The sequence below is a fragment of the Anomaloglossus baeobatrachus genome, chromosome 11 (assembly GCF_048569485.1).
Source record: "Anomaloglossus baeobatrachus isolate aAnoBae1 chromosome 11, aAnoBae1.hap1, whole genome shotgun sequence".
Lineage (NCBI taxonomy): Eukaryota > Metazoa > Chordata > Amphibia > Anura > Aromobatidae > Anomaloglossus > Anomaloglossus baeobatrachus.
Window position 1 is genome coordinate 2,737,554 of NC_134363.1, and position 24,775 is coordinate 2,762,328.

Below are 24,775 nucleotides of genomic sequence, written 5' to 3' on the forward strand. Positions count from 1 at the left end.
AGGCGCTTTCTGCAGATTATGAACGACGCTCTGGAGGAGGCGCTTTCTGCAGATTATGAACGACGCTCTGGAGGAGGCGCTTTCTGCAGATTATGAATGCAGCTCTGGAGGAGGCGCTTTCTGCAGGTTATGAATGCAGCTCTGGAGGAGGCGCTTTCTGCAGATCATGAACGACGCTCTGGAGGAGGCGCTTTCTGCAGGTTATGAATGCCGCTCTGGAGGAGGCGCTTTCTGCAGGTTATGAATGCCGCTCTGGAGGAGGCGCTTTCTGCAGATTATGAATGCAGCTCTGGAGGAGGCGCTTTCTAATATTTCGGGAGTCCAGGCCGGATATTTAGAATCATTTTATTGTTAGTACAGGAAGGCTCATATAGAAGACTTAAAGCTTTACAAAAAATATATATATAACAAAACCAAAAAAAAGGGGGGACCCTACACATTCCCCAGACAGTCACCAGGAAAACTGAGAATGGGGGGCAGAATTGGGGGCCGCGGGATCCCGTGATGAAAACATCAAGTCTCTTCTTCCTCCTCCCTCCGGCACAGGCCCATCCATTCTCCGATAGGAGGTAACCATTGCCGGCGCGGCGGAGGGCGGAGCGGGGTGTGCAGTATATAACGGGGGAACGCGAGGGCCGGGGTAACGAGCCTCAGACGGTGATGGGTTCATACAGCTTTATTCATAGGAGCAGACGGTGCTAAATGGCTATGTAAGTGATGCAGACGGGGCGACAAGACGGGCGAGGGGGCGGGGGGGGCAAAAAAAATGAAAGAAGGGGGGACTGATGGGGACAAGAAGAAATGAAAAGGGCGGGGGAGGGGGCGACATTTAACTCTGCTGCTTCCTCTTCAGAGCCTCCACTAAGTCGTTCTTCAAAGCCTCCTGTTTCGATTTGTCTGCAAACGTCTGGACGGACCTGTAGGGGGCGAGAGAGGGAGCGCGTGAGGGGGCGACACAGGGGGCGAGGACGGAGGGAAGACCAAAAAGAGCGCGTCGGGTGCAAGAGCACACAGTGCCAACCCCTAGAGGGCACAGTGCCGACCACTAGAGGGCACGACAGGCGCAAGAGCGCACAGTGCTGACCCCTAGAGGGCACGACAGGCGCAAGAGCACACAGTGCCGACCCCTAGAGGGCACGACGGGCGCAAGAGCACACAGTGCCGACCCCTAGAGGGCACGACGGGCGCAAGAGCACACAGTGCCGCCCCCTAGAGGGCACGACGGGCGCAAGAGCACACAGTGCCGCCCCCTAGAGGGCACGACGGGCGCAAGAGCACACAGTGCCGCCCCCTAGAGGGCACGACGGGCGCAAGAGCACACAGTGCCGCCCCCTAGAGGGCACGACGGGCGCAAGAGCACACAGTGCCGCCCCCTAGAGGGCACGATGGGCGCAAGAGCACACAGTGCCGCCCCCTAGAGGGCACAACGGGCGCAAGAGCACACAGTGCTGCCCCCTAGAGGGCACGACAGGCGCAAGAGCGCACAGTGCCGCCCCCTAGAGGGCATCGCTGGGGATAATCTATAGGTCAGTCCGGCAGTATTCACCAATACTATTGCTCCTCCTGGGAGGCATCAGGCTGCATTACCTCTACTGTCATGTCATATTACTCCTCCTGTGAGGCCGTACTACACCTGTGAGGCCGCATTACTCCTACTCTCGGGCGTCAGGCTGTATTACTCCTACGGTGAGGTCGTATTAGTCCTCCTGTGAGGCGTCAGGCCTTATTACTCCTCCTGTGAGGCCGCATTACTCCTACTCTCGGGCGTCAGGCTGTATTACTCCTACGGTGAGGTCGTATTAGTCCTCCTGTGAGGCGTCAGGCCTTATTACTCCTCCTGTGAGGCCGCATTACTCCTACTCTCGGGCGTCAGGCTGTATTACTCCTACGGTGAGGTCGTATTAGTCCTCCTGTGAGGCGTCAGGCCTTATTACTCCTCCTGTGAGGCTTCATTACTCCTATTCTCAGGCGTCAGGCTACATTACCTCTACTGTCAGGCTGTATTACTCCTACTGTGAGGCCGCAGGCCATATTACTCCTACTCTCAGGCGTCAGGCCGTATTACTCCTCCTGTGAAGCGTCACGCCACATTACTCCTACTGTCAGGCCGTATTAGTCCGCCTGTGAGGCCACATTACTCCTACTCTCAGGCATCAGGCCATATTACTCCTACTGTGAGGAGTCCGGCAGTATTACTCCTGTCACAAACATGTTGGGTTATATTGCTCCTCCTGTCAGGCCATATTGCTCCTCCTGTCACACACGACAGGGTCACGCAGTTTGCAGAGTTGTAATACAAAGCGTCCACGTTCAATAAGGGAAAGCGGAGAAATGTGAGATCGGACGATTCACCCCAATAACTCACCGAATCTCAACCATTTTCCTCCGGCCGTCACAATGTAATCCGCCACCATTACATTATCCCGCTGGCTTTACCTGCAGCTGCCTGACTCTGCGCTCACACATTATTTGGTTATTACCACAATCCTCTGTGGTCCCGCTCGTCCTCCGGGGGCGCTGCGTGTCACCGCACCTTGCTGCCATCTTATTATGGAGGCAGAAACCCCGGAGAGATGAGGACAGGAGCAAGGACTGTGATTTCTAATGGTGGTCAGCAGAGGCCCCTCCCTGGTCACATCCGCAGCCCATCCCCCACTACGTGGCGTTAGATTTCATGCGTCTCAGTAAAGTCCACACTGGGATTAGTCACTCCATGCAGCCGCCGGCCGGAAACTTCCCCGCATCTCTGCACAGCGGGCGCCAGAAGCTGAGAATACCAGCACTGTCCCTTTAAGAAGCTCATGGCCTGAGCGCAGGTGGCGCCAGCTCCGCGCCGATCTCGGCTCATCCTGCCATGCACCGGTGATACACGAGCCGCCTGCGCCATGCAGAAGGTGAGGGCGTCATCCCCGGGCACACCATGCGGACACCAGCGGCCCGTGTCAGGGGAGCGGTGCTGGCGGAGGACGGGCACTGGGTACCTGGACTAGTTATCAGGCTGCAGGAGGATCTGGCGTTGGGTCAGCACCTGAGAAAGCTCCCGCTGGAGTTGCCTAAACTTAACGTTGTCAGGAATCGCGTCTATAGATCTACAACGTCAGCGGAGGAGAGAGAAGAAGCGGTATGAGAGAGCGAGCAAACACCGGGGACGGAGGCGGAAGAGGGGCGCGAGGGACGGAGGCGGAAGAGGGGCGCGAGGGACGGAGGCGAGAGGGGCGCGAGGGACGGAGGCGAGAGGGGCGCGAGGGACGGAGGCGAGAGGGGCGCGAGGGACGGAGGCGAGAGGGGCGCGAGGGACGGAGGCGAGAGGGACGGAGGCGAGAGGGGCGCGAGGGACGGAGGCGAGAGGGGCGCGAGGGACGGAGGCGAGAGGGGCGCGAGGGACGGAGGCGAGAGGGGGCGCGAGGGACGGAGGCGAGAGGGGCGCGAGGGACGGAGGCGAGAGGGGCGGAGGCGAGAGGGGCGAGAGGGACGGAGGCGAGAGGGGCGAGAGGGACGGAGGCGAGAGGGGCGCGAGGGACGGAGGCGAGAGGGGGCGAGGGACGGAGGCGAGAGGGGGCGAGGGACGGAGGCGAGAGGGGGCGAGGGACGGAGGCGAGAGGGGGCGAGGGACGGAGGCGAGAGGGGGCGAGGGACGGAGGCGAGAGGGGGCGAGGGACGGAGGCGAGAGGGGGCGAGGGGACGGAGGCGAGAGGGGGCGAGGGGACGGAGGCGAGAGGCGACGAGGGGACGGAGGCGAGAGGGGGGCGAGGGGACGGAGGCGACGAGGGGGCGAGGGGACGGAGGCGACGAGGGGGCGAGGGGACGGAGGCGACGAGGGGGCGAGGGGACGGAGGCGACGAGGGGGCGAGGGACGGAGGCGACGAGGGGGCGAGGGACGGAGGCGAGAGGGGGCGAGGGACGGAGGCGAGAGGGGGCGAGGGACGGAGGCGAGAGGGGGCGAGGGACGGAGGCGAGAGGGGGCGAGGGACGGAGGCGAGAGGGGGCGAGGGGACGGAGGCGAGAGGGGGCGAGGGGACGGAGGCGAGAGGGGGCGAGGGGACGGAGGCGAGAGGGGGCGAGGGGACGGAGGCGAGAGGGGGCGAGGGGACGGAGGCGAGAGGGGGCGAGGGGACGGAGGCGAGAGGGGGCGAGGGGACGGAGGCGAGAGGCGACGAGGGGGCGAGGGGACGGAGGCGAGAGGGGGCGAGGGACGGAGGCGAGAGGGGCACGAGGGACGGAGGCGAGAGGGGCACGAGGGACAGGGGCGAGAGGGACGGAGGCGAGAGGGGCGCGAGGGACGGAGGCGAGAGGGGCGCGAGGGACGGAGGCGAGAGGGGGCGAGGGACGGAGGCGAGAGGGGGCGAGGGACGGAGGCGAGAGGGGGCGAGGGACGGAGGCGAGAGGGGGCGAGGGACGGAGGCGAGAGGGGGCGAGGGACGGAGGCGAGAGGGGGCGAGGGGACGAAGGCGAGAGGCGACGAGGGGACGGAGGCGAGAGGCGACGAGGGGACGGAGGCGACGAGGGGGCGAGGGGACGGAGGCGACGAGGGGGCGAGGGACGGAGGCGAGAGGGGGCGAGGGACGGAGGCGAGAGGGGGCGAGGGGACGGAGGCGAGAGGGGGCGAGGGGACGGAGGCGAGAGGGGGCGAGGGGACGGAGGCGAGAGGGGGCGAGGGGACGGAGGCGAGAGGGGGCGAGGGGACGGAGGCGAGAGGCGACGAGGGGACGGAGGCGAGAGGCGACGAGGGGACGGAGGCGAGAGGCGACGAGGGGACGGAGGCGAGAGGCGACGAGGGGACGGAGGCGAGAGGCGACGAGGGGACGGAGGCGAGAGGTGACGAGGGGGCGAGGGGACGGAGGCGAGAGGGGGCGAGGGGACGGAGGCGAGAGGGGGCGAGGGGGCGAGGGGACGGAGGCGAGAGGGGGCGAGGGGACGGAGGCGAGAGGGGGCGAGGGGACGGAGGCGAGAGGGGGCGAGGGACGGAGGCGAGAGGGGGCGAGGGACGGAGGCGAGAGGGGGCGAGGGACGGAGGCGAGAGGGGGCGAGGGACGGAGGCGAGAGGGGGCGAGGGGACGAAGGCGAGAGGCGACGAGGGGACGGAGGCGAGAGGCGACGAGGGGACGGAGGCGACGAGGGGGCGAGGGGACGGAGGCGACGAGGGGGCGAGGGACGGAGGCGAGAGGGGGCGAGGGACGGAGGCGAGAGGGGGCGAGGGGACGGAGGCGAGAGGGGGCGAGGGGACGGAGGCGAGAGGGGGCGAGGGGACGGAGGCGAGAGGCGACGAGGGGACGGAGGCGAGAGGCGACGAGGGGACGGAGGCGAGAGGCGACGAGGGGACGGAGGCGAGAGGCGACGAGGGGACGGAGGCGAGAGGCGACGAGGGGGCGAGGGGACGGAGGCGAGAGGGGGCGAGGGGACGGAGGCGAGAGGGGGCGAGGGGGCGAGGGGACGGAGGCGAGAGGGGGCGAGGGGACGGAGGCGAGAGGGGGCGAGGGGACGGAGGCGAGAGGGGGCGAGGGACGGAGGCGAGAGGGGGCGAGGGGACGGAGGCGAGAGGGGGCGAGGGGACGGAGGCGAGAGGCGACGAGGGGACGGAGGCGAGAGGCGACGAGGGGACGGAGGCGAGAGGCGACGAGGGGACGGAGGCGAGAGGCGACGAGGGGACGGAGGCGAGAGGCAACGACGGGGGCGAGGGGACGGAGGCAACGAGGGGGCGAGGGGACGGAGGCAACGAGGGGGCGAGGGGACGGAGGCGAGAGGGGGGAGGGGACGGAGGCGAGAGGGGGGGAGGGGACGGAGGCGAGAGGTGGGGAGGGGACGGAGGCGAGAGGTGGGGAGGGGACGGAGGCGAGAGGGGGGGAGGGGACGGAGGCGAGAGGGGGGGAGGGGACGGAGGCGAGAGGGGGGGAGGGGACGGAGGCAAGAGGGGGGGAGGGGACGGAGGCAAGAGGGGGGGAGGGGACGGAGGCGAGAGGGGGGGAGGGGACGGAGGAAGAGGCGACGAGGGGACGGAGGAAGAGGCGACGAGGGGACGGAGGAAGAGGCGACGAGGGGACGGAGGAAGAGGCGACGAGGGGACGGAGCAAGAGGCGACGAGGGGACGGAGCAAGAGGCGACGAGGGGACGGAGCAAGAGGCGACGAGGGGACGGAGCAAGAGGCGACGAGGGGACGGAGCAAGAGGCGACGAGGGGACGGAGCAAGAGGCGACGAGGGGACGGAGCAAGAGGCGACGAGGGGACGGAGGAAGAGGCGACGAGGGGACGGAGGAAGAGGCGAAGAGGGGACGGAGGAAGAGGCGAAGAGGGGACGGAGGAAGAGGCGACGAGGGGACGGAGGAAGAGGCGAAGAGGGGACGGAGGAAGAGGCGACGAGGGGACGGAGGAAGAGGCGACGAGGGGACGGAGGAAGAGGCGACGAGGGGACGGAGGAAGAGGCGACGAGGGGACGGAGGAAGAGGCGACGAGGGGACGGAGGAAGAGGCGACGAGGGGACGGAGGAAGAGGCGACGAGGGGACGGAGGAAGAGGCGACGAGGGGACGGAGGAAGAGGCGACGATGGGGACGGAGGAAGAGGCGACGAGGGGACGGAGGAAGAGGCGACGAGGGGACGGAGGAAGAGGCGACGAGGGGACGGAGGAAGAGGCGACGAGGGGACGGAGGAAGAGGCGACGAGGGGACGGAGGAAGAGGCGACGAGGGGACGGAGGAAGAGGCGACGAGGGGACGGAGGAAGAGGCGAAGAGGGGACGGAGGAAGAGGCGAAGAGGGGACGGAGGAAGAGGCGAAGAGGGGACGGAGGAAGAGGCGACGAGGGGACGGAGGAAGAGGCGACGAGGGGACGGAGGAAGAGGCGACGAGGGGACGGAGGAAGAGGCGACGAGGGGACGGAGGAAGAGGCGACGAGGGGACGGAGGAAGAGGCGACGAGGGGACGGAGGAAGAGGCGACGAGGGGACGGAGGAAGAGGCGACGAGGGGACGGAGGAAGAGGCGACGAGGGGACGGAGGAAGAGGCGACGAGGGGACGGAGGAAGAGGCGACGAGGGGACGGAGGAAGAGGCGACGAGGGGACGGAGGAAGAGGCGACGAGGGGACGGAGGAAGAGGCGACGAGGGGACGGAGGAAGAGGCGACGAGGGGACGGAGGAAGAGGCGACGAGGGGACGGAGGAAGAGGCGACGAGGGGACGGAGGAAGAGGCGACGAGGGGACGGAGGAAGAGGCGACGAGGGGACGGAGGAAGAGGCGACGAGGGGACGGAGGAAGAGGCGACGAGGGGACGGAGGAAGAGGCGACGAGGGGACGGAGGAAGAGGCGACGAGGGGACGGAGGAAGAGGCGACGAGGGGACGGAGGAAGAGGCGACGAGGGGACGGAGGAAGAGGCGACGAGGGGACGATGGAAGAGACGATGAGGGGACTGAGGAAGAGGAAGGGGCGAGAGGCATAGGGGAGAAGGAGAGGACAAGGGGTATGAGAGGGCCATAGGCATGAGTTGGAAGAAAAGTACAACGAGGGGCATAGAGGACAAGAGACAAGATCCAAACACAGGGAGGGAATGGGCACCAGGGGGAGGACAGACGGCGGCATGATGAGAGCGGTGACTGCAGCACACATACGAGGATCGGCCCGCAGTACACGGAGGGCGGTGCGGTACACGGAGGGCGGTGCGGTACCTGAGCCCGTTGACTATGTCCTTGGTTTTCCCGAAGTAAATCTCGTTGAGCGTGCTCCTGATTTTGTTTTCCATATCCTGAAGGAAAAAAACAAAAAACAATAAGATCATAGACCCGAGGAAGGAAGAAGATAAACCCAGCAGAGACGAGGAGGCGGCAGCACCGGGGACCACCGAGGACGCCCAGAGGAAGGGTCGTCTTGTATTCCCAGATCTCCGCTTGCTGTCAGTGACTGTTACCCCCCACTATGTGATGGTGGAGACGCCGCTCCTGATCTATCCTCTCACCTCCACCAGCCGCCCGATGTTTGCTATGTGCGGGGAGGAGTCGCTCACAGTCTCGTCCTTTTCCATCTGAAAGAGAAGATCCCAATGAAAAAAAGAAGCCAAATCCCGGATGTTCTAGTACTGGGCGGTGAGCGCAAGACACCCCCATGTGTGAGTGCAGCCCCTCCCGTAGTGAGCGCGGGCCCCCCCTCCCGTGGTGAGCGCGGGCCCCCCCCTCCCGTGGTGAGCGCGGGCCCCCCCCTCCCGTGGTGAGCGCGGGCCCCCCCTCCCGTGGTGAGCGCGGGCCCCCCCCTCCCGTGGTGAGCGCGGGCCCCCCCCTCCCGTGGTGAGCGCGGGCCCCCCCTCCCGTGGTGAGCGCGGGCCCCCCCTCCCGTGGTGAGCGCGGGCCCCCCCTCCCGTGGTGAGCGCGGGCCCCCCCCTCCCGTGGTGAGCGCGGGCCCCCCCTCCCGTGGTGAGCGCGGGCCCCCCCCTCCCGCGGGCGGGCGCTGCTGGCCGGTCACTTGCCTGCCGGGTGAGGCTGCCGCCCAGGTTCATGGTCCCGGAGCCGCTCTTGTTTGTCTGCAGCCACAGCATCACGGTGGAGGTCAGCTTGTAGTGAGCCGTGCGGCCCGCTCGACTTCTCCTGCGGAGACAAGGATGAGGCATGAGCCCGCAGGTTATACCGGCTGCACCGTCACCAGGTGGCCACAGGGGGGCGCCGGTACCTGCACTTCCACCACGTGGATGGAGTCCCAGCATCCTTTGATCTTCTTTGAACCGTCTCCAGCTTTTTTGATGAGAATCACTCCGGCGAATCCATGGTCCAGATCCCAGAGATAAACCGAGGAGACGCCACCTTCAAAGTACCTGCGGGGGCGAGAGCCGGGGTCACAAGAGGGCGCCGAAAACTGACCTCAACCTAGAGCACACAGGCTGCGGAGGAGCACAACCCCCAACATCCACAGGACCGGCCGCAGAGGAGCACAACCCCCAACATCCGCAGGACCGCCCGCAGAAGAACACAACCCCCAACATCCACAGGACCGGCCGCAGAGGAACACAACCCCCAACATCCACAGGACCGGCCGCGGAGGAACCCAACCCCCAACATCCACAGGACCGGCCGCAGAGGAACCCAACCCCCAACATCCACAGGACCCGCCGCAGAGCAACACAACCCCCAACATCCACAGGACCGGCCGCAGAGGAACACAACCCCCAACATCCACAGGACCGGCCGCCCCAACATCCACAGGACCGGCCGCGGAGGAACCCAACCCCCAACATCCACAGGACCGGCCGCAGAGGAGCACAACCCCCAACATCCACAGGACCCGCCGCAGAGGAACACAACCCCCAACATCCACAGAGGAACACAACCCCCAACATCCACAGGACCGGCCGCAGAGGAGCACAACCCCCAACATCCACAGGACCCGCCGCAGAGGAACACAACCCCCAACATCCACAGAGGAACACAACTCCCAACATCCATAGGACCGGCCGCAGAGGAGCACAACCCCCAACATCCACAGGACCCGCCGCAGAGGAACACAACCCCCAACATCCACAGAGGAACACAACCCCCAACATCCACAGAGGAACACAACCCCCAACATCCATAGGACCGGCCGCAGAGGAGCACAACCCCCAACATCCACAGGACCCGCCGCAGAGGAACACAACCCCCAACATCCACAGGACCGGCCGCAGAGGAGCACAACCCCCAACATCCACAGGACCCGCCGCAAGAGGAACACAACCCCCAACATCCACAGAGGAACACAACCCCCAACATCCACAGAGGAACACAACCCCCAACATCCACAGAGGAACACAACCCCCAACATCCATAGGACTGGCCGCAGAGGAGCACAACCCCCAACATCCACAGGACCAGCCGCAGAGGAACCCAACCCCCAACATCCACAGGACCAGCCGCGGAGGAACCCAACCCCCAACATCCACAGAGGAACACAACCCCCAACATCCACAGAGGAACACAACCCCCAACATCCACAGGACCGGCCGCAGAGGAACACAACCCCCAACATCCACAGGACCGGCCGCAGAGGAACACAACCCCCAACATCCACAGGACCGGCCGCAGAGGAACACAACCCCCAACATACACAGAGGAACACAACCCCCTAACATCCACAGGACCGGCCGCAGAGGAGCACAACCCCCCAACATCCACAGAGCAACACAACCCCCAACATCCACAGGACCGGCCGCAGAGGAACACAACCCCCAACATCCACAGGACCGGCCGCAGAGGAACACAACCCCCAACATCCACAGGACCGGCCGCAGAGGAGCACAACCCCCAACATCCACAGGACCCGCCGCAGAGGAACACAACCCCCAACATCCACAGGACCGGCCGCAGAGGAGCACAACCCCCAACATCCACAGGACCCGCCGCAGAGGAACACAACCCCCAACATCCACAGAGGAACACAACCCCCCAACATCCACAGGACCCGCCGCAGAGGAACACAACCCCCCAACATCCACAGAGGAACACAACCCCCAACATCCACAGAGGAACCCAACCCCCAACATCCACAGGACCGGCCGCAGAGGAACACAACCCCCAACATCCACAGGACCAGCCGCGGAGGAACCCAACCCCCAACATCCACAGAGGAACACAACCCCCAACATCCACAGGACCCGCCGCAGAGGAACACAACCCCCAACATCCACAGGACCGGCCGCAGAGGAACACAACCCCCAACATCCACAGGACCGGCCGCAGAGGAACACAACCCCCAACATACACAGAGGAACACAACCCCCAACATCCACAGAGGAACACAACCCCCAACATCCGCAGGACCGGCCGCGGAGGAACACAACCCCCAACATCCACAGAGGAACACAACCCCCTAACATCCACAGGACCGGCCGCAGAGGAGCACAACCCCCAACATCCACAGAGGAACACAACCCCCCAACATCCACAGGACCGGCCGCAGAGGAACACAACCCCCAACATCCACAGGACCGGCCGCAGAGGAACACAACCCCCAACATCCACAGGACCGGCCGCAGAGGAACACAACCCCCAACATCCACAGGACCGGCCGCAGAGGAACCCAACCCCCAACATCCACAGGACCGGCCGCAGAGGAACCCAACCCCCAACATCCACAGGACCGGCCGCGGAGGAACCCAACCCCCAACATCCACAGGACCGGCCGCAGAAGAACACAACCCCCAACATCCACAGAGGAACCCAACCCCCAACATCCACAGAGGAACACAACCCCCCAACATCCACAGGACCGGCCGCAGAGGAACCCAACCCCCAACATCCACAGGACCGGCCGCAGAGGAACCCAACCCCCAACATCCACAGGAGCAGCCGCGGAGGAACCCAACCCCCAACATCCACAGGACCCGCCGCAGAAGAACACAACCCCCAACATCCACAGGACCGGCCGCAGAAGAACACAACCCCCAACATCCACAGGAAACCTCTGAGCCCCCCGTGCTGCCGGACGGACATAGCGCATAAGAATGGGATGACGGAGGCCGCGGGAGCGCAGATCTCAGCAGGAATCGCAGAACTCGTCCTACAGCAATCGCGGCCTCAGATTATTCTGAACACCATGAAGGGGGGAGAAGAGGGTCTGGCGACAGCGGAGGGGACAGGAGCCAGCGACAGCGGGGAGAGGGGGACAAGGGGCCGGTGACAGCGGGGAGGAAGGGGGGGGGGACGAGGGGCTGGCGACAGCGGGGAGGAAGGGGGGGGGACGAGGGGCTGGCGACAGCGGGGAGGAAGGGGGGGGACGAGGGGTCGGCGAAAGGGGGGAGGGGGGGGGGGGGAACGAGGGGCCGGCGTCAGTGGAAGGGGGACGAGGGGGCGGGGAATGGGGAGCAGTAATGGCAGAGGACAGGGAGGCAACAGCTGGGGACGGGGGGCACTGACAGCGGGGAGGGGCTGTGGCGGGTGGGGGAGGGGGCTGTGGCGCAGGTCTGATGTGGTCACCGTTGACGGGATTTTACATAATGGCTTTTGTGGGTATTTGAAGAATATGCTAAAACCAAGTCTGAAAACCGCACCGATCCCCAGGAGACGTGCGACGACCTAACAGCAACCGCATGGCAGAGCCGACCCTGCGCCACCTCTCACCGCTCCCTGCTGGCACGCCCAGTGAAGGGTTAAAGAGGCAAATTACACCATTAACTCCTTGAGAAACTGATCACAAATAACAAAAGTGTCATCTGTCCCGTCCCCCCAGTGTCAGGGGTCATTGTCCCGTCCCCCGGGTGTCAGGGTCATTGTCCCGTCCCCCGGGTATCGGGGTCATTGTCCCGTCCCCCGGGTATCGGGGTCATTGTCCCGTCCCCCGGGTGTCAGGGTCATTGTCCCGTCCCCCGGTGTCAGGGTCATTGTCCCGTCCCCTGGTATCGGGGTCATTCTCCCGTCCCCCCGGGTGTCAGGGTCATTCTCCCGTCCCCCCGGGTGTCAGGGTCATTCTCCCGTCGCCCCTGGGTGTCAGGGTCATTCTCCCGTCCCCCGGGTGTCAGGGTCATTCTCCCGTCCCCCCGGTGTCAGGGTCATTGTCCCGTCCAACGGTGTCAGGGTCATTGTCCCGTCCCCCGGTGTCAGGGTCATTGTCCCGTCCCCCGGTGTCAGGGTCATTGTCCCGTCCCCCGGTGTCAGGGTCATTGTCCCGTCCCCCGGTGTCAGGGTCATTGTCCCGTCCCCCGGTGTCAGGGTCATTGTCCCCGTCCCCCCCAGTGTCAGGGTCATTGTCCCGTCCCCCCAGTGTCAGGGTCATTGTCCCGTCCCCCCAGTGTCAGGGTCATTGTCCCGTCCCCCCAGTGTCAGGGTCATTGTCCCGTCCCCCCCAGTGTCAGGGTCATTGTCCCGTCCCCCCAGTGTCAGGGTCATTGTCCCGTCCCCCCAGTGTCAGGGTCATTGTCCCGTCCCCCCCAGTGTCAGGGTCATTGTCCCGTCCCCCCAGTGTCAGGGTCATTGTCCCGTCCCCCCAGTGTCAGGGTCATTGTCCCGTCCCCCCAGTGTCAGGGTCATTGTCCCGTCCCCCCAGTGTCAGGGTCATTGTCCCGTCCCCCCAGTGTCAGGGTCATTGTCCCGTCCCCCCAGTGTCAGGGTCATTGTCCCGTCCCCCCAGTGTCAGGGTCATTGTCCCGTCCCCCCAGTGTCAGGGTCATTGTCCCGTCCCCCCAGTGTCAGGGTCATTGTCCCGTCCCCCCAGTGTCAGGGTCATTGTCCCGTCCCCCCCAGTGTCAGGGTCATTGTCCCGTCCCCCCAGTGTCAGGGTCATTGTCCCGTCCCCCCGAGTGTCAGGGTCATTGTCCCGTCCCCCCAGTGTCAGGGTCATTGTCCCGTCCCCCGAGTGTCAGGGTCATTGTCCCGTCCCCCCAGTGTCAGGGTCATTGTCCCGTCCCCCGAGTGTCAGGTGTCCATTATGTCTCTAAAATCCCGACTGGTATTCTGTGGAGAACTACAAGCTCCAGCCAGACTTTGTATTCTGTGTCTTCCTCATCTGTTACTAACCGCAGAATGACTGACGAGTCCCAAAATGTCACCGGCCGACCCCGTCAGGTATAAGCAGTGACACTGTATCTGGGACGCACAGGTGCAGCCCCCCGGCCACATGCCGAGACCCCGGAGCCGAGCCCAGAGAACATCTGCACATCCGAAACCTGAGCAGCAGCCGTGTCCCCGACTCACACCAGCGACTCCCCCGCCCCGAGCCCAGCACCGCCCCCTGTACAGACCAGTATAAGGGGGGGACGGGACCACACACGGAGGCATCAACATCAGAGGAGTCACCAACCAAAACACTACAACTCCCAGCATGCCCAGAACTCCACACATCACAGAAATACACCAGTAACTGGAGACACCCGACTTCCAAAACCTAAAGAGTTACTGATTACATCCTGTATTATACTCCAGAGCTGCACTCACTATTCTGCTGGTGCAGTCACTGTGTACATACATTACTGATCCTGAGTTACCTCCTGTATTATACTCCAGAGCTGCACTCACTATTCTGCTGGTGCACTCACTGTGTACATACATTACTGATCCTGAGTTACCTCCTGTATTATCCTCCAGAGCTGCACTCACTATTCTGCTGGTGCAGTCACTGTGTACATACATTACATTACTGATCCTGAGTTACCTCCTGTATTATACTCCAGAGCTGCACTCACTATTCTGCTGGTGCAGTCACTGTGTACATACATTACTGATCCTGAGTTACCTCCTGTATTATACTCCAGAGCTGCACTCACTATTCTGCAGGTGCAGTCACTGTGTACATACATTACATTACTGATCCGGAGTTACCTCCTGTATTATACTGCAGAGCTGCACTCGCTATTCTGCTGATGCAGTCACTGTGTACATACATTACATTACTGATCCTGAGTTACCTCCTGTATTATACTCCAGAGCTGCACTCACTATTCTGCTGGTGCAGTCACTGTGTACATACTGTACATTACTGATCCTGAGTCACCTCCTGTATTATACTCCAGAGCTGCACTCACTATTCTGCTGGAGCAGTCACAGTGTACATACATTACTGATCCTGAGTTACCTCCTGTATTATACTCCAGAGCTGCACTCACTCTTCTGCTGGTGCAGTCACTGTGTACATACATTACTGATCCTGAGATACCTCCTGTATTATACTCCAGAGCTGCACTCACTATTCTGCTGGTGCAGTCACTGTGTACATACATTACAATACTGATCCTGAGTTACCTCCTGTATTATACTCCAGAGCTGCACTCACTGTTCTGCTGGTGCAGTCACTGTGTACAGACATTGCTGATCCTGAGTTACCTCCTGTATTATACTCCAGAGCTGCACTCACTATTCTGCTGGTGCAATCACTGTGTACAGACATTGCTGATCCTGAGTTACCTCCTGTATTATACTCCAGAGCTGCACTCACTGTTCTGCTGGTGCAGTCACTGTGTACATACATTACATTACTGATCCTGAGTTACCTCCTGTATTATACTCCAGAGCTGCACTCACTATTCTGCTGGTGCAGTCACTGTGTACATACATTACTGATCCTGAGTTACCTCCTGTATTATACTCCAGAGCTGCACTCACTGTCTTGCTGACTGTTTCCAGCAGAGACGTGTATGCTGCACTCACTGACGGGGTTGTTCCTTTGGCCCCTATTTCTGTGGGTCTGATATAAATATGGCCGCCGTCCCCTGACTCCCGGGTCTCTGTGGTTTGGTGGGTCTCCATTTCCCGGAGCCAATATGTATTTATATCTCCATAGGAATAGCAGAGCACAGATTGCGGGGGACCCCGGGGGGACGCTCCGCCTCGCGCTCTGCCCTACAGCTGGAGAAACGCGCGTCGGCGGTGATGCGGAGACCGCACTCTTCGGTGACCTCATAATGACATCACACGCCTGCGCCGGGCCGGAGCCGCGTTCCTGCGTTGCCCTAGTGCGCGAGTCCCAAACAAAGGAGTCTGGATGTAATCATCGGCCCACGCAGCCCCCCCCCCCTCAGCCCCGGCGGCGGGGGACGACTTACAGGTCGCGGTACTGGTCGAAGGCGTTGTTGGCTTCCACCTCCAGCTTGCGCAGACGGGCAGACGGCATGGCTGGGCAGACGGCATGGCTCCATCCTCCAGGGGAGGGTCGTACTTATTGCTCCACGGTGACCTGCAGGGAAGTGAGAGAGGAATTAAAGGGGCGCTCCGGGTGGTGGTGAGGAAGGCACCGAGCGCCTGCACCACCGGGGGTCACCTGTAGGAGTCGCCATCTCTGTTGTAGTCGCACAGCAGATAGTCTTTACCCACAACCTTATCCCGAGCGATCTTCAGGGGCTGATCCACCGAGGACAGGAGGTCTTCACACAGACTGGGGACCTGCAAAACAGCAGCACACTTTACAGCAGCCGTAAAGAGAGGCCACGGTGACCGGAGCAGCAAAGCACACTGGGAAAAAGGAGGACAAGGAGGCGGAGGCCATGGGAGGCGGAAGACACGGGAGAGGAGGCGGCGGCGGAAGACACGGGAGAGGAGGCGGCGGCGGAAGACACGGGAGAGGAGGCGGCGGCGGAAGACACGGGAGAGGAGGCGGCGGCGGAAGACACGGGAGAGGAGGCGGCGGCGGAAGACACGGGAGAGGAGGCGGCGGCGGAAGACACGGGAGAGGAGGCGGCGGCGGAAGACACGGGAGAGGAGGCGGCGGCGGAAGACACGGGAGAGGAGGCGGCGGCGGAAGACACGGGAGAGGAGGGGCGGCGGCGGAAGACACGGGAGAGGAGGAGGCGGCGGCGGAAGACACGGGAGAGGAGGCGGCGGCGGAAGACACGGGAGAGGAGGCGGCGGCGGAAGACACGGGAGAGGAGGCGGCGGAGGAAGACACGGGAGAGGAGGCGGCGGAGGAAGACACGGGAGAGGAGGCGGCGGAGGAAGACACGGGAGAGGAGGCGGCGGAGGAAGACACGGGAGAGGAGGCGGCGGAGGAAGACACGGGAGAGGAGGCGGCGGAGGAAGACACGGGAGAGGAGGCGGCGGAGGAAGACACGGGAGAGGAGGCGGCGGAGGAAGACACGGGAGAGGAGGCGGCGGAGCAAGACACGGGAGAGGAGGCGGCGGAGCAAGACACGGGAGAGGAGGCGGCGGAGCAAGACACGGGAGAGGAGGCGGCGGAGCAAGACACGGGAGAGGAGGCGGCGGAGCAAGACACGGGAGAGGAGGCGGCGGAGCAAGACACGGGAGAGGAGGCGGCGGAGCAAGACACGGGAGAGGAGGCGGCGGAGCAAGACACGGGAGAGGAGGCGGCGGAGCAAGACACGGGAGAGGAGGCGGCGGAGCAAGACACGGGAGAGGAGGCGGCGGAGCAAGACACGGGAGAGGAGGCGGCGGAGCAAGACACGGGAGAGGAGGCGGCGGAGCAAGACACGGGAGAGGAGGCGGCGGAGCAAGACACGGGAGAGGAGGCGGCGGAGCAAGACACGGGAGAGGAGGCGGCGGAGCAAGACACGGGAGAGGAGGCGGCGGAGCAAGACACGGGAGAGGAGGAAGACACGGGAGAGGAGGCGGCGGAGGAAGACACGGGAGAGGAGGCGGCGGAGGAAGACACGGGAGAGGAGGCGGCGGAGGAAGACACGGGAGAGGAGGCGGCGGAGCAAGACACGGGAGAGGAGGCGGCGGAGCAAGACACGGGAGAGGAGGCGGCGGAGCAAGACACGGGAGAGGAGGCGGCGGAGCAAGACACGGGAGAGGAGGCGGCGGAGCAAGACACGGGAGAGGAGGCGGCGGAGCAAGACACGGGAGAGGAGGCGGCGGAGCAAGACACGGGAGAGGAGGCGGCGGAGCAAGACACGGGAGAGGAGGCGTCGGAGCAAGACACGGGAGAGGAGGCGTCGGAGCAAGACACGGGAGAGGAGGCGTCGGAGCAAGACACGGGAGAGGAGGCGTCGGAGCAAGACACGGGAGAGGAGGCGGCGGAGCAAGACACGGGAGAGGAGGCGGCGGAGCAAGACACGGGAGAGGAGGAAGACACGGGAGAGGAGGAAGACACGGGAGAGGAGGAAGACACGGGAGAGGAGGAAGACACGGGAGAGGAGGAAGACACGGGAGAGGAGGAAGACACGGGAGAGGAGGAAGACACGGGAGAGGAGGAAGACACGGGAGAGGAGGAAGACACGGGAGAGGAGGAAGACACGGGAGAGGAGGAAGACACGGGAGAGGAGGAAGACACGGGAGAGGAGGAAGACACGGGAGAGGAGGAAGACACGGGAGAGGAGGAAGACACGGGAGAGGAGGAAGACACGGGAGAGGAGGAAGACACGGGAGAGGAGGAAGACACGGGAGAGGAGGAAGACACGGGAGAGGAGGAAGACACGGGAGAGGAGGAAGACACGGGAGAGGAGGAAGACACGGGAGAGGAGGAAGACACGGGAGAGGAGGAAGACACGGGAGAGGAGGAAGACACGGGAGAGGAGGAAGACACGGGAGAGGAGGAAGACACGGGAGAGGAGGAAGACACGGGAGAGGAGGCGGAGGACACGGAGGAGGAAGAGGAGGCGGAGGACACGGAGGAGGAAGAGGAGGCGGAGGACACGGAGGAGGAAGAGGAGGCGGAGGACACGGAGGAGGAAGAGGAGGCGGAGGACACGGAGGAGGAAGAGGAGGCGGAGGACACGGAGGAGGAAGAGGAGGCGGAGGACACGGAGGAGGAAGAGGAGGTGGAGGACACGGGAGGAGGAGGTGGTGGTGGTGAAGGGCGAGGAGGAGGAGGAGGAGGAGGAGGAGGCTGTTACAATGATTGCTGCTTATTCTATTAAAGCAGAGTAGAAGAAGAAAGTCATGAACAGAGGAGAAACATCAAAGGCGCCGGCCTCTGCCCAAGGACTTCCTCCAGCTCAATAAAAAAGGAATGCTCAGCGATTAGTGCGTCCAGAGCAGCGCTCACATTCCTGCTCCACCTCCTGTCCTGGGCAGAGGCCTAATTAGCTCAGTCTGGGAAGAAAAAAAGAGGAGAAAAAAGGTGGTGGTGGGGGGGGGGGCAGATAACTCTTTAAAAATCACAAATATCAGGGAAATCCATGACAAGTTCTAATCTAAAGGGTTACATGTGTCAAGGGGAACGGAGTGACAACTAATGCTACTCCACCCGTAGAACATTGAGTGCAGCTCTGGAGTATAATACAGGAGATAACTCAGGATCGGTAATGTAATGTATGTACACAGTGACTGCACCAGCAGAATAGTGAGTGCAGCTCTAGAGTATAATACAGGAGGTAACTCAGGATCAGTAATGTATGTACACAGTGACTGCCCCAGCAGAATAGTGAGTGCAGCTCTAGAGTATAATACAGGAGGTAACTCAGGATCAGTAATGTAATGTATGTATACAGTGACTGCACCAGCAGAATAGTGAGTGCAGCTCTGGAGTATAATACAGGAGGTAACTCAGGATCAGTAATGTAATGTATGTACACAGTGACTGCACCAGCAGAATAGTGAGTGCAGCTCTGGAGTATAATACAGGAGGTAACTCAGGATCAGTAATGTAATGTATGTGCACAGTGACTGCACCAGCAGAATAGTGAGTGCAGCTCTGGAGTATAATACAGGAGGTAACTCAGGATCAGTAATGTAATGTATGTACACAGTGACTGCAGCAGCAGAATAGTGAGTGCAGCTCTGGAGTATAATACAGGAGGTAACTCAGGATCAGTAATGTAATGTATGTGCACAGTGACTGCACCAGCAGAATAGTGAGTGCAGCTCTGGAGTATAATACAGGATGTAACTCAGGATCAGTAATGTATGTACACAGTGACTGCACCAGCAGAATAGTGAGTGCAGCTCTGGAGTATAATACAGGATATATATATGTATGCACAATGGCCACCATCTCTCTGGCCTGGGTGCACCTGGCTCTGGGAATGGAGGGGCAGGTTGCAGACTTGGGTGGGCCGGGATCACGCACGGGTCAGGTATGAGTGTGGAGAGATCGGCTATCAGCGGTGAGAGGGTGGGTGGTGCGGTGCGGGGGGGGGGGGGGGGACGACAATGAAACTTCAGACAGTCTTCAGGGGACATTCAGAGGAGGAGCACAGAGGACAAATTGCGAGAAGTTAATGAGCTTCTTGTAGCCGTGCGTGGAACAAGGTGGCTCTTGTGGTCCCGGGGCGCGGCCCCCCCCGCACTTCACTCAGCCGGGGATCCGAACAAACTTAATTAAACTTAACCACTTGTAAACTGATGGTGCAAGACTGCGGCCATTGTTCCGGCCCGAAACCAGATCCCCGCAGAGATGGCGAGCTGGATATGGAGCAAGAGGGAAATGAAAGCGTCCAGGCGGGCCGGCTGACAGGTGGGAAGTGGACGGGGGGCTCCGACACGGCTGCACACATCTCCGCACAATGGAGCCCGGACGTTCCTGACAATCGCTCTCCTCCTACAACAATTACGAGCCGCAGCGACGTCTGAGGAGGCCGAGGACGACCGCCGAAAGATGGGGGAGCAGCGGCTGATCGGGGGGCTCCGGGGGGTCGCCCCCAGACACGGAGCAGATTGTGTAGGGGTCCCATTTCCATCCTTGCACTCCAGAGATAAAGGCCTCAGTCTTCGTTAATCGGATGCAGACGAGCGCTCTCGCCTAATTCCCGCCATCCTCTCGCCTAGTTCCCGCCGTCCTCGCTTTGTCGCGCTCTCGCCTAGTTGCCGCCGTCCTCGCTCCTGTCACGCTCTCGCCTAGTTCCTGCCGTCCTCGCTCCCGTCACGCTCTCGCCTAGTTCTCGCCGTCCTCGTTCCTGTCACGCTCTCGCCTACTTCCCGCCGTCCTCGCTCCTGTCACGCTCTCGCCTAGTTCTCGCCGTCCTCGCTCCTGTCGCGCTCTCGCCTACTTCCCGCCGTCCTCGCTCCTGCCGCGCTCTCGCCTACTTCCCGCCGTCCTCGCTCCTGTCACGCTCTCGCCTAGTTCTCGCCGTCCTCGTTCCTGCCACGCTCTCGCCTAGTTCTCGCCGTCCTCGCTCCTGTCGCGCTCTCGCCTACTTCCCGCCGTCCTCGCTCCTGCCGCGCTCTCGCCTAGTTCTCGCCGTCCTCGCTCCTGTCGCGCTCTCGCCTAGTTCCCGCCGTCCTCGCTCCTGTCGCGCTCTCGCCTAGTTCCTGCCGTCCTCGCTCCTGTCACGCTCTCGCCTAGTTCTCGCCGTCCTCGCTCCTGTCGCGCTCTCGCCTACTTCCCGCCGTCCTCGCTCCTGTCGCGCTCTCGCCTACTTCCCGCCGTCCTCGCTCCTGTCGCGCTCTCGCCTAGTTCCTGCCGTCCTCGCTCCTGTCGCGCTCTCGCCTAGTTCTCGCCGTCCTCGTTCCTGTCACGCTCTCGCCTACTTCCCGCCGTCCTCGCTCCTGTCACGCTCTCGCCTAGTTCTCGCCGTCCTCGCTCCTGTCACACTCTCGCCTAGTTCCCGCCGTCCTCGCTCCTGTCAAGCTCTCGCCTAGTTCCCGCCGTCCTCGCTCCTGTCACGCTCTCGCCTAGTTCCCGCCGTTCTCGCTCCTGTCACACTCTCGCCTAGTTCTCGCCGTCCTCGTTCCTGTCAAGCTCTCGCCTATTTCCCGCCGTTCTCGCTCCTGTCACGCTCTCGCCTAGTTCCCGCCGTCCTCGCTCCTGTCGCGCTCTCGCCTAGTTGCCGCCGTCCTCGCTCCTGTCACGCTCTCGCCTACTTCCCGCCGTCCTCGCTCCTGTCACGCTCTCGCCTAGTTCTCGCCGTCCTCGCTCCTGTCGCGCTCTCGCCTACTTCCCGCCGTCCTCGCTCCTGCCGCGCTCTGGCCCCGGCTTATGTGGATCACAGGGCGTGTGACTGACAGGGCGGCTAATGCGACCTAATTATCAGCTCCGGGAACGTGACTGCGGCCGCGCCAGGAGGCCCCGCTAATGGTGGCGAACAGTCTGGAGCAGCGGCGTGGAGGCCGCCAGTCACGGGTTACACACGGATTATCATTCTCTCACTACAAAGCCTGGAGAGGGGGGAAAGAGGACCCTCATGTCAGAGCGGGGGTCCGCAGCAACACTCCCAACAGGCACAGCCAAGAGGAGAACAACACCCGAAAACAGGAGAGGCCTGATGAAAGGTGGAGGGCCCGTACCACACCCAGGACAGGGGGGTGCAGAGGGCCCATACCAGACCCAGGCCAGGGAGGAGCAGAGGGCCCGTACCAGACCCAGGACAGGGGGGAGCAGAGGGCCCGTACCAGACCCAGGACAGGGGGGGGGGTGAAGAGGGCCCATACCAGACCCAGGCCAGGGAGGAGCAGAGGGCCCGTACCAGACCCAGGCCAGGGAGGAGCAGAGGGCCCGTACCAGACCCAGGACAGGGGGGAGCAGAGGGCCCGTACCAGACCCAGGACAGGGAGGAGCAGAGGGCCCGTACCAGACCCAGGACAGGGGGGAGCAGAGGGCCCGTACCACACCCAGAACAGGGGGGGATGAAGAGGGCCCGTACCAGACCCAGGACATGGGGGGTGCAGAGGGCCCGTACCACACCCAGGACAGGGGGGGTGCAGAGGGCCTGTACCACACCCAGGACAGGGGGGGTGCAGAGGGCCCGTACCACACCCAGGACAGGGGGGGTGCAGAGGGCCCGTACCAGACCCAGGACAGGGGGGGGAGCAGAGGGCCCGTACCAGATCCAGGACAGGGGGGGGAGCAGAGGGCCCGTACCAGACCCAGGACAGGGGGGGAGCAGAGGGCCCGTACCAGACCCATGACAGGGGGGGAGCAGAGGGCCCGTACCAGACCCAGGACAGGGGGGGGGGAGCAGAGGGCCCGTACCAGACCCAGGACAGAGGGGGAGCAGAGGGCCCGTACCAGACCCAAAACAGAGGGGGAGCAGAGGGCCCGTACCAGACCCAGGACAGGGGGGTGCAGAGGGCCCGTACCAGACCCAGGACAGGGGGGGAGCAGAGGGCCCGTACCAGACCCAAAACAGGGGGGGGGAGCAGAGGGCCCGTACCAGACACAGGACAGGGGGGGAGCAGAGGGCCCGTACCAGACCCAGGACAGGGGGGGAGCAGAGGGCCTGTACCAGACCCAGGACAGGGGGGAGCAGAGGGCCTGTACCAGACCCAGGACAGGGGGGTGCAGAGGGCCCGTACAAGACCCAGGACATGGGGGGTGCAGAGGGCCCGTACCAGACCCAGGACAGGTAGAGGACAGAGGATCGGGCTCTTACCAAGTCAATGAGGTCACTGAGGTTCTTCTCAATCTGTTGGGGAGGGAGACGCCTCATTAAATCCAAGGCACAGTCCAACTGCTGGTCACTCTGAAAGACAAAATACACAACATATTAATGTTAGCCCGATACGACCGATGCATCACACAAGCCTGCACCCCCCTATACACAGACAGAAGCCCCCGACTGCAGCGCCCCCTACAGACACGAGACATGACCTCCTCACTGATTAATGGCGGGGCGAGGGCTGCAGCAGTGACTTCCAGCAGGTGGCGCTGGACCCTGCCAGGAGTTTGCGATATTCCTCCAGAGACCATGCAACTGTACCGCAGGGTCTCCCCCGAACCACTGCAGTCACATCCAGAGCTGCACTCCCCGACAGCTGGGGGAAACCAGAACAGAAGTGCTTGCAGATCTAGATGTGACCGGAGTGTAGGACGTCCGATTACTCAGCATTTCAGAGCCTTAAAGTGGAAGTGAAAGTCTAAAAGTTCAATCTGAGAAGAAAGAAGATCAGCAAAAGCCAGAAGATCCCGGAATATAACAAGTCACGAAAGAGGAAACCACCGCAGAGAAGAAGCCTCGCAGCGACCAGAGCAAGGACCCCCACAAGACCGCAGAGAAGAAGCCTCGCAGCGACCAGAGCAAGGACCCCCACAAGACCGCAGAGAAGAAGCCTCACAGCGACCAGAGCAAGGACCCCCACAAGACCGCAGAGAAGAAGCCTCACAGCGACCAGAGCAAGGACCCCCACAAGACCGCAGAGAAGAAGCCTCACAGCGACCAGAGCAAGGACCACCACAAGACCGCAGAGAAGAAGCCTCACAGCGACCAGAGCAAGGACCCCCACAAGACCGCAGAGAAGAAGCCTCACAGTGACCAGAGCAAGGACCCCCACAAGACCGCAGAGAAGAAGCCTCACAGCGACCAGAGCAAGGACCCCCACAAGACCGCAGAGAAGAAGCCTCGCAGCGACCAGAGCAAGGACCCCCACAAGACCGCAGAGAAGAAGCCTCGCAGCGACCAGAGCAAGGACCCCCACAAGACCGCAGAGAAGAAGCCTCGCAGCGACCAGAGCAAGGACCCCCACAAGACCGCACAGAAGAAGCCTCCCAGTGACCAGAGCAAGGACCCCCACAAGACCGCAGAGAAGAAGCCTCACAGCGACCAGAGCAAGGACCCCCACAATACCGCAGAGAAGAAGCCTCACAGCGACCAGAGCAAGGACCACCACAAGACCGCAGAGAAGAAGCCTCGCAGCGACCAGAGCAAGGACCCCCACAAGACCGCAGAGAAGAAGCCTCGCAGCGACCAGAGCAAGGACCCTCACAAGACCGCAGAGAAGAAGCCTCGCAGCGACCAGAGCAAGGACCCCAACAAGACCGCAGAGAAAAAGCCTCACAGCGACCAGAGCAAGGACCCCCACAAGACCGCAGAGAAGAAGCCTCACAGCGACCAGAGCAAAACCCCTCACAAGACCGCAGAGAAGAAGCCTCGCAGCGACCAGAGCAAGGACCCCCACAAGACCGCAGAGAAGAAGCTTCGCAGCGACCAGAGCAAGGACCCTCACAAGACCGCAGAGAAGAAGCCTCGCAGCGACAGGAGCAGGGACCCCCACAAGACGGCAGAGAAGAAGCCTCGCAGCGACCAGAGCAAGGACCCCCACAAGACCGCAGAGAAGAAGCCTCACAGCGACCAGAGCAAGGACCACCACAAGACCGCAGAGAAGAAGCCTCACAGCGACCAGAGCAAGGACCCTCACAAGACCGCAGAGAAGAAGCCTCACAGCGACCAGAGCAAAAACCCTCACAAGACCGCAGAGAAGAAGCCTCGCAGCGACCAGAGCGGGGACCCCCACAAGACCGCAGAGAAGCAGCCTCGCAGCGACCAGAGCGGGGACCCCCACAAGACCGCAGAGAAGAAGCCTTGCAGCGACCAGAGCAAGGACCCTCACAAGACCGCAGAGAAGAAGCCTCACAGCGACCAGAGCAAGGACCACCACAAGACCGCAGAGAAGAAGCCTCACAGCGACCAGAGCAAGGACCACCACAAGACCGCAGAGAAGAAGCCTCACAGCGACCAGAGCAAGGACCCTCACAAGACCGCAGAGAAGAAGCCTCACAGCGACCAGAGCAAAAACCCT

At 62.7% G+C, this 24,775-nt stretch overlaps 1 protein-coding gene across 1 annotated transcript in view; it reads right to left on the reverse strand.

Moving 5' to 3' along the window:
• Positions 1 to 728: 728 nt before the first annotated feature.
• CAPZB (capping actin protein of muscle Z-line subunit beta) overlaps positions 729 to 24,775 on the reverse strand; it is a 57,446-nt gene continuing 33,399 nt past the window's right edge. Inside the window, 9 exon segments of the mRNA XM_075329314.1 lie at positions 729 to 917; positions 7,652 to 7,728; positions 7,939 to 8,004; positions 8,443 to 8,549; positions 8,627 to 8,784; positions 15,475 to 15,545; positions 15,548 to 15,605; positions 15,690 to 15,811; positions 22,633 to 22,722. Coding sequence (XP_075185429.1) covers positions 830 to 917; positions 7,652 to 7,728; positions 7,939 to 8,004; positions 8,443 to 8,549; positions 8,627 to 8,784; positions 15,475 to 15,545; positions 15,548 to 15,605; positions 15,690 to 15,811; positions 22,633 to 22,722 — 837 coding nt within the window. The 3' untranslated portion in view covers positions 729 to 829.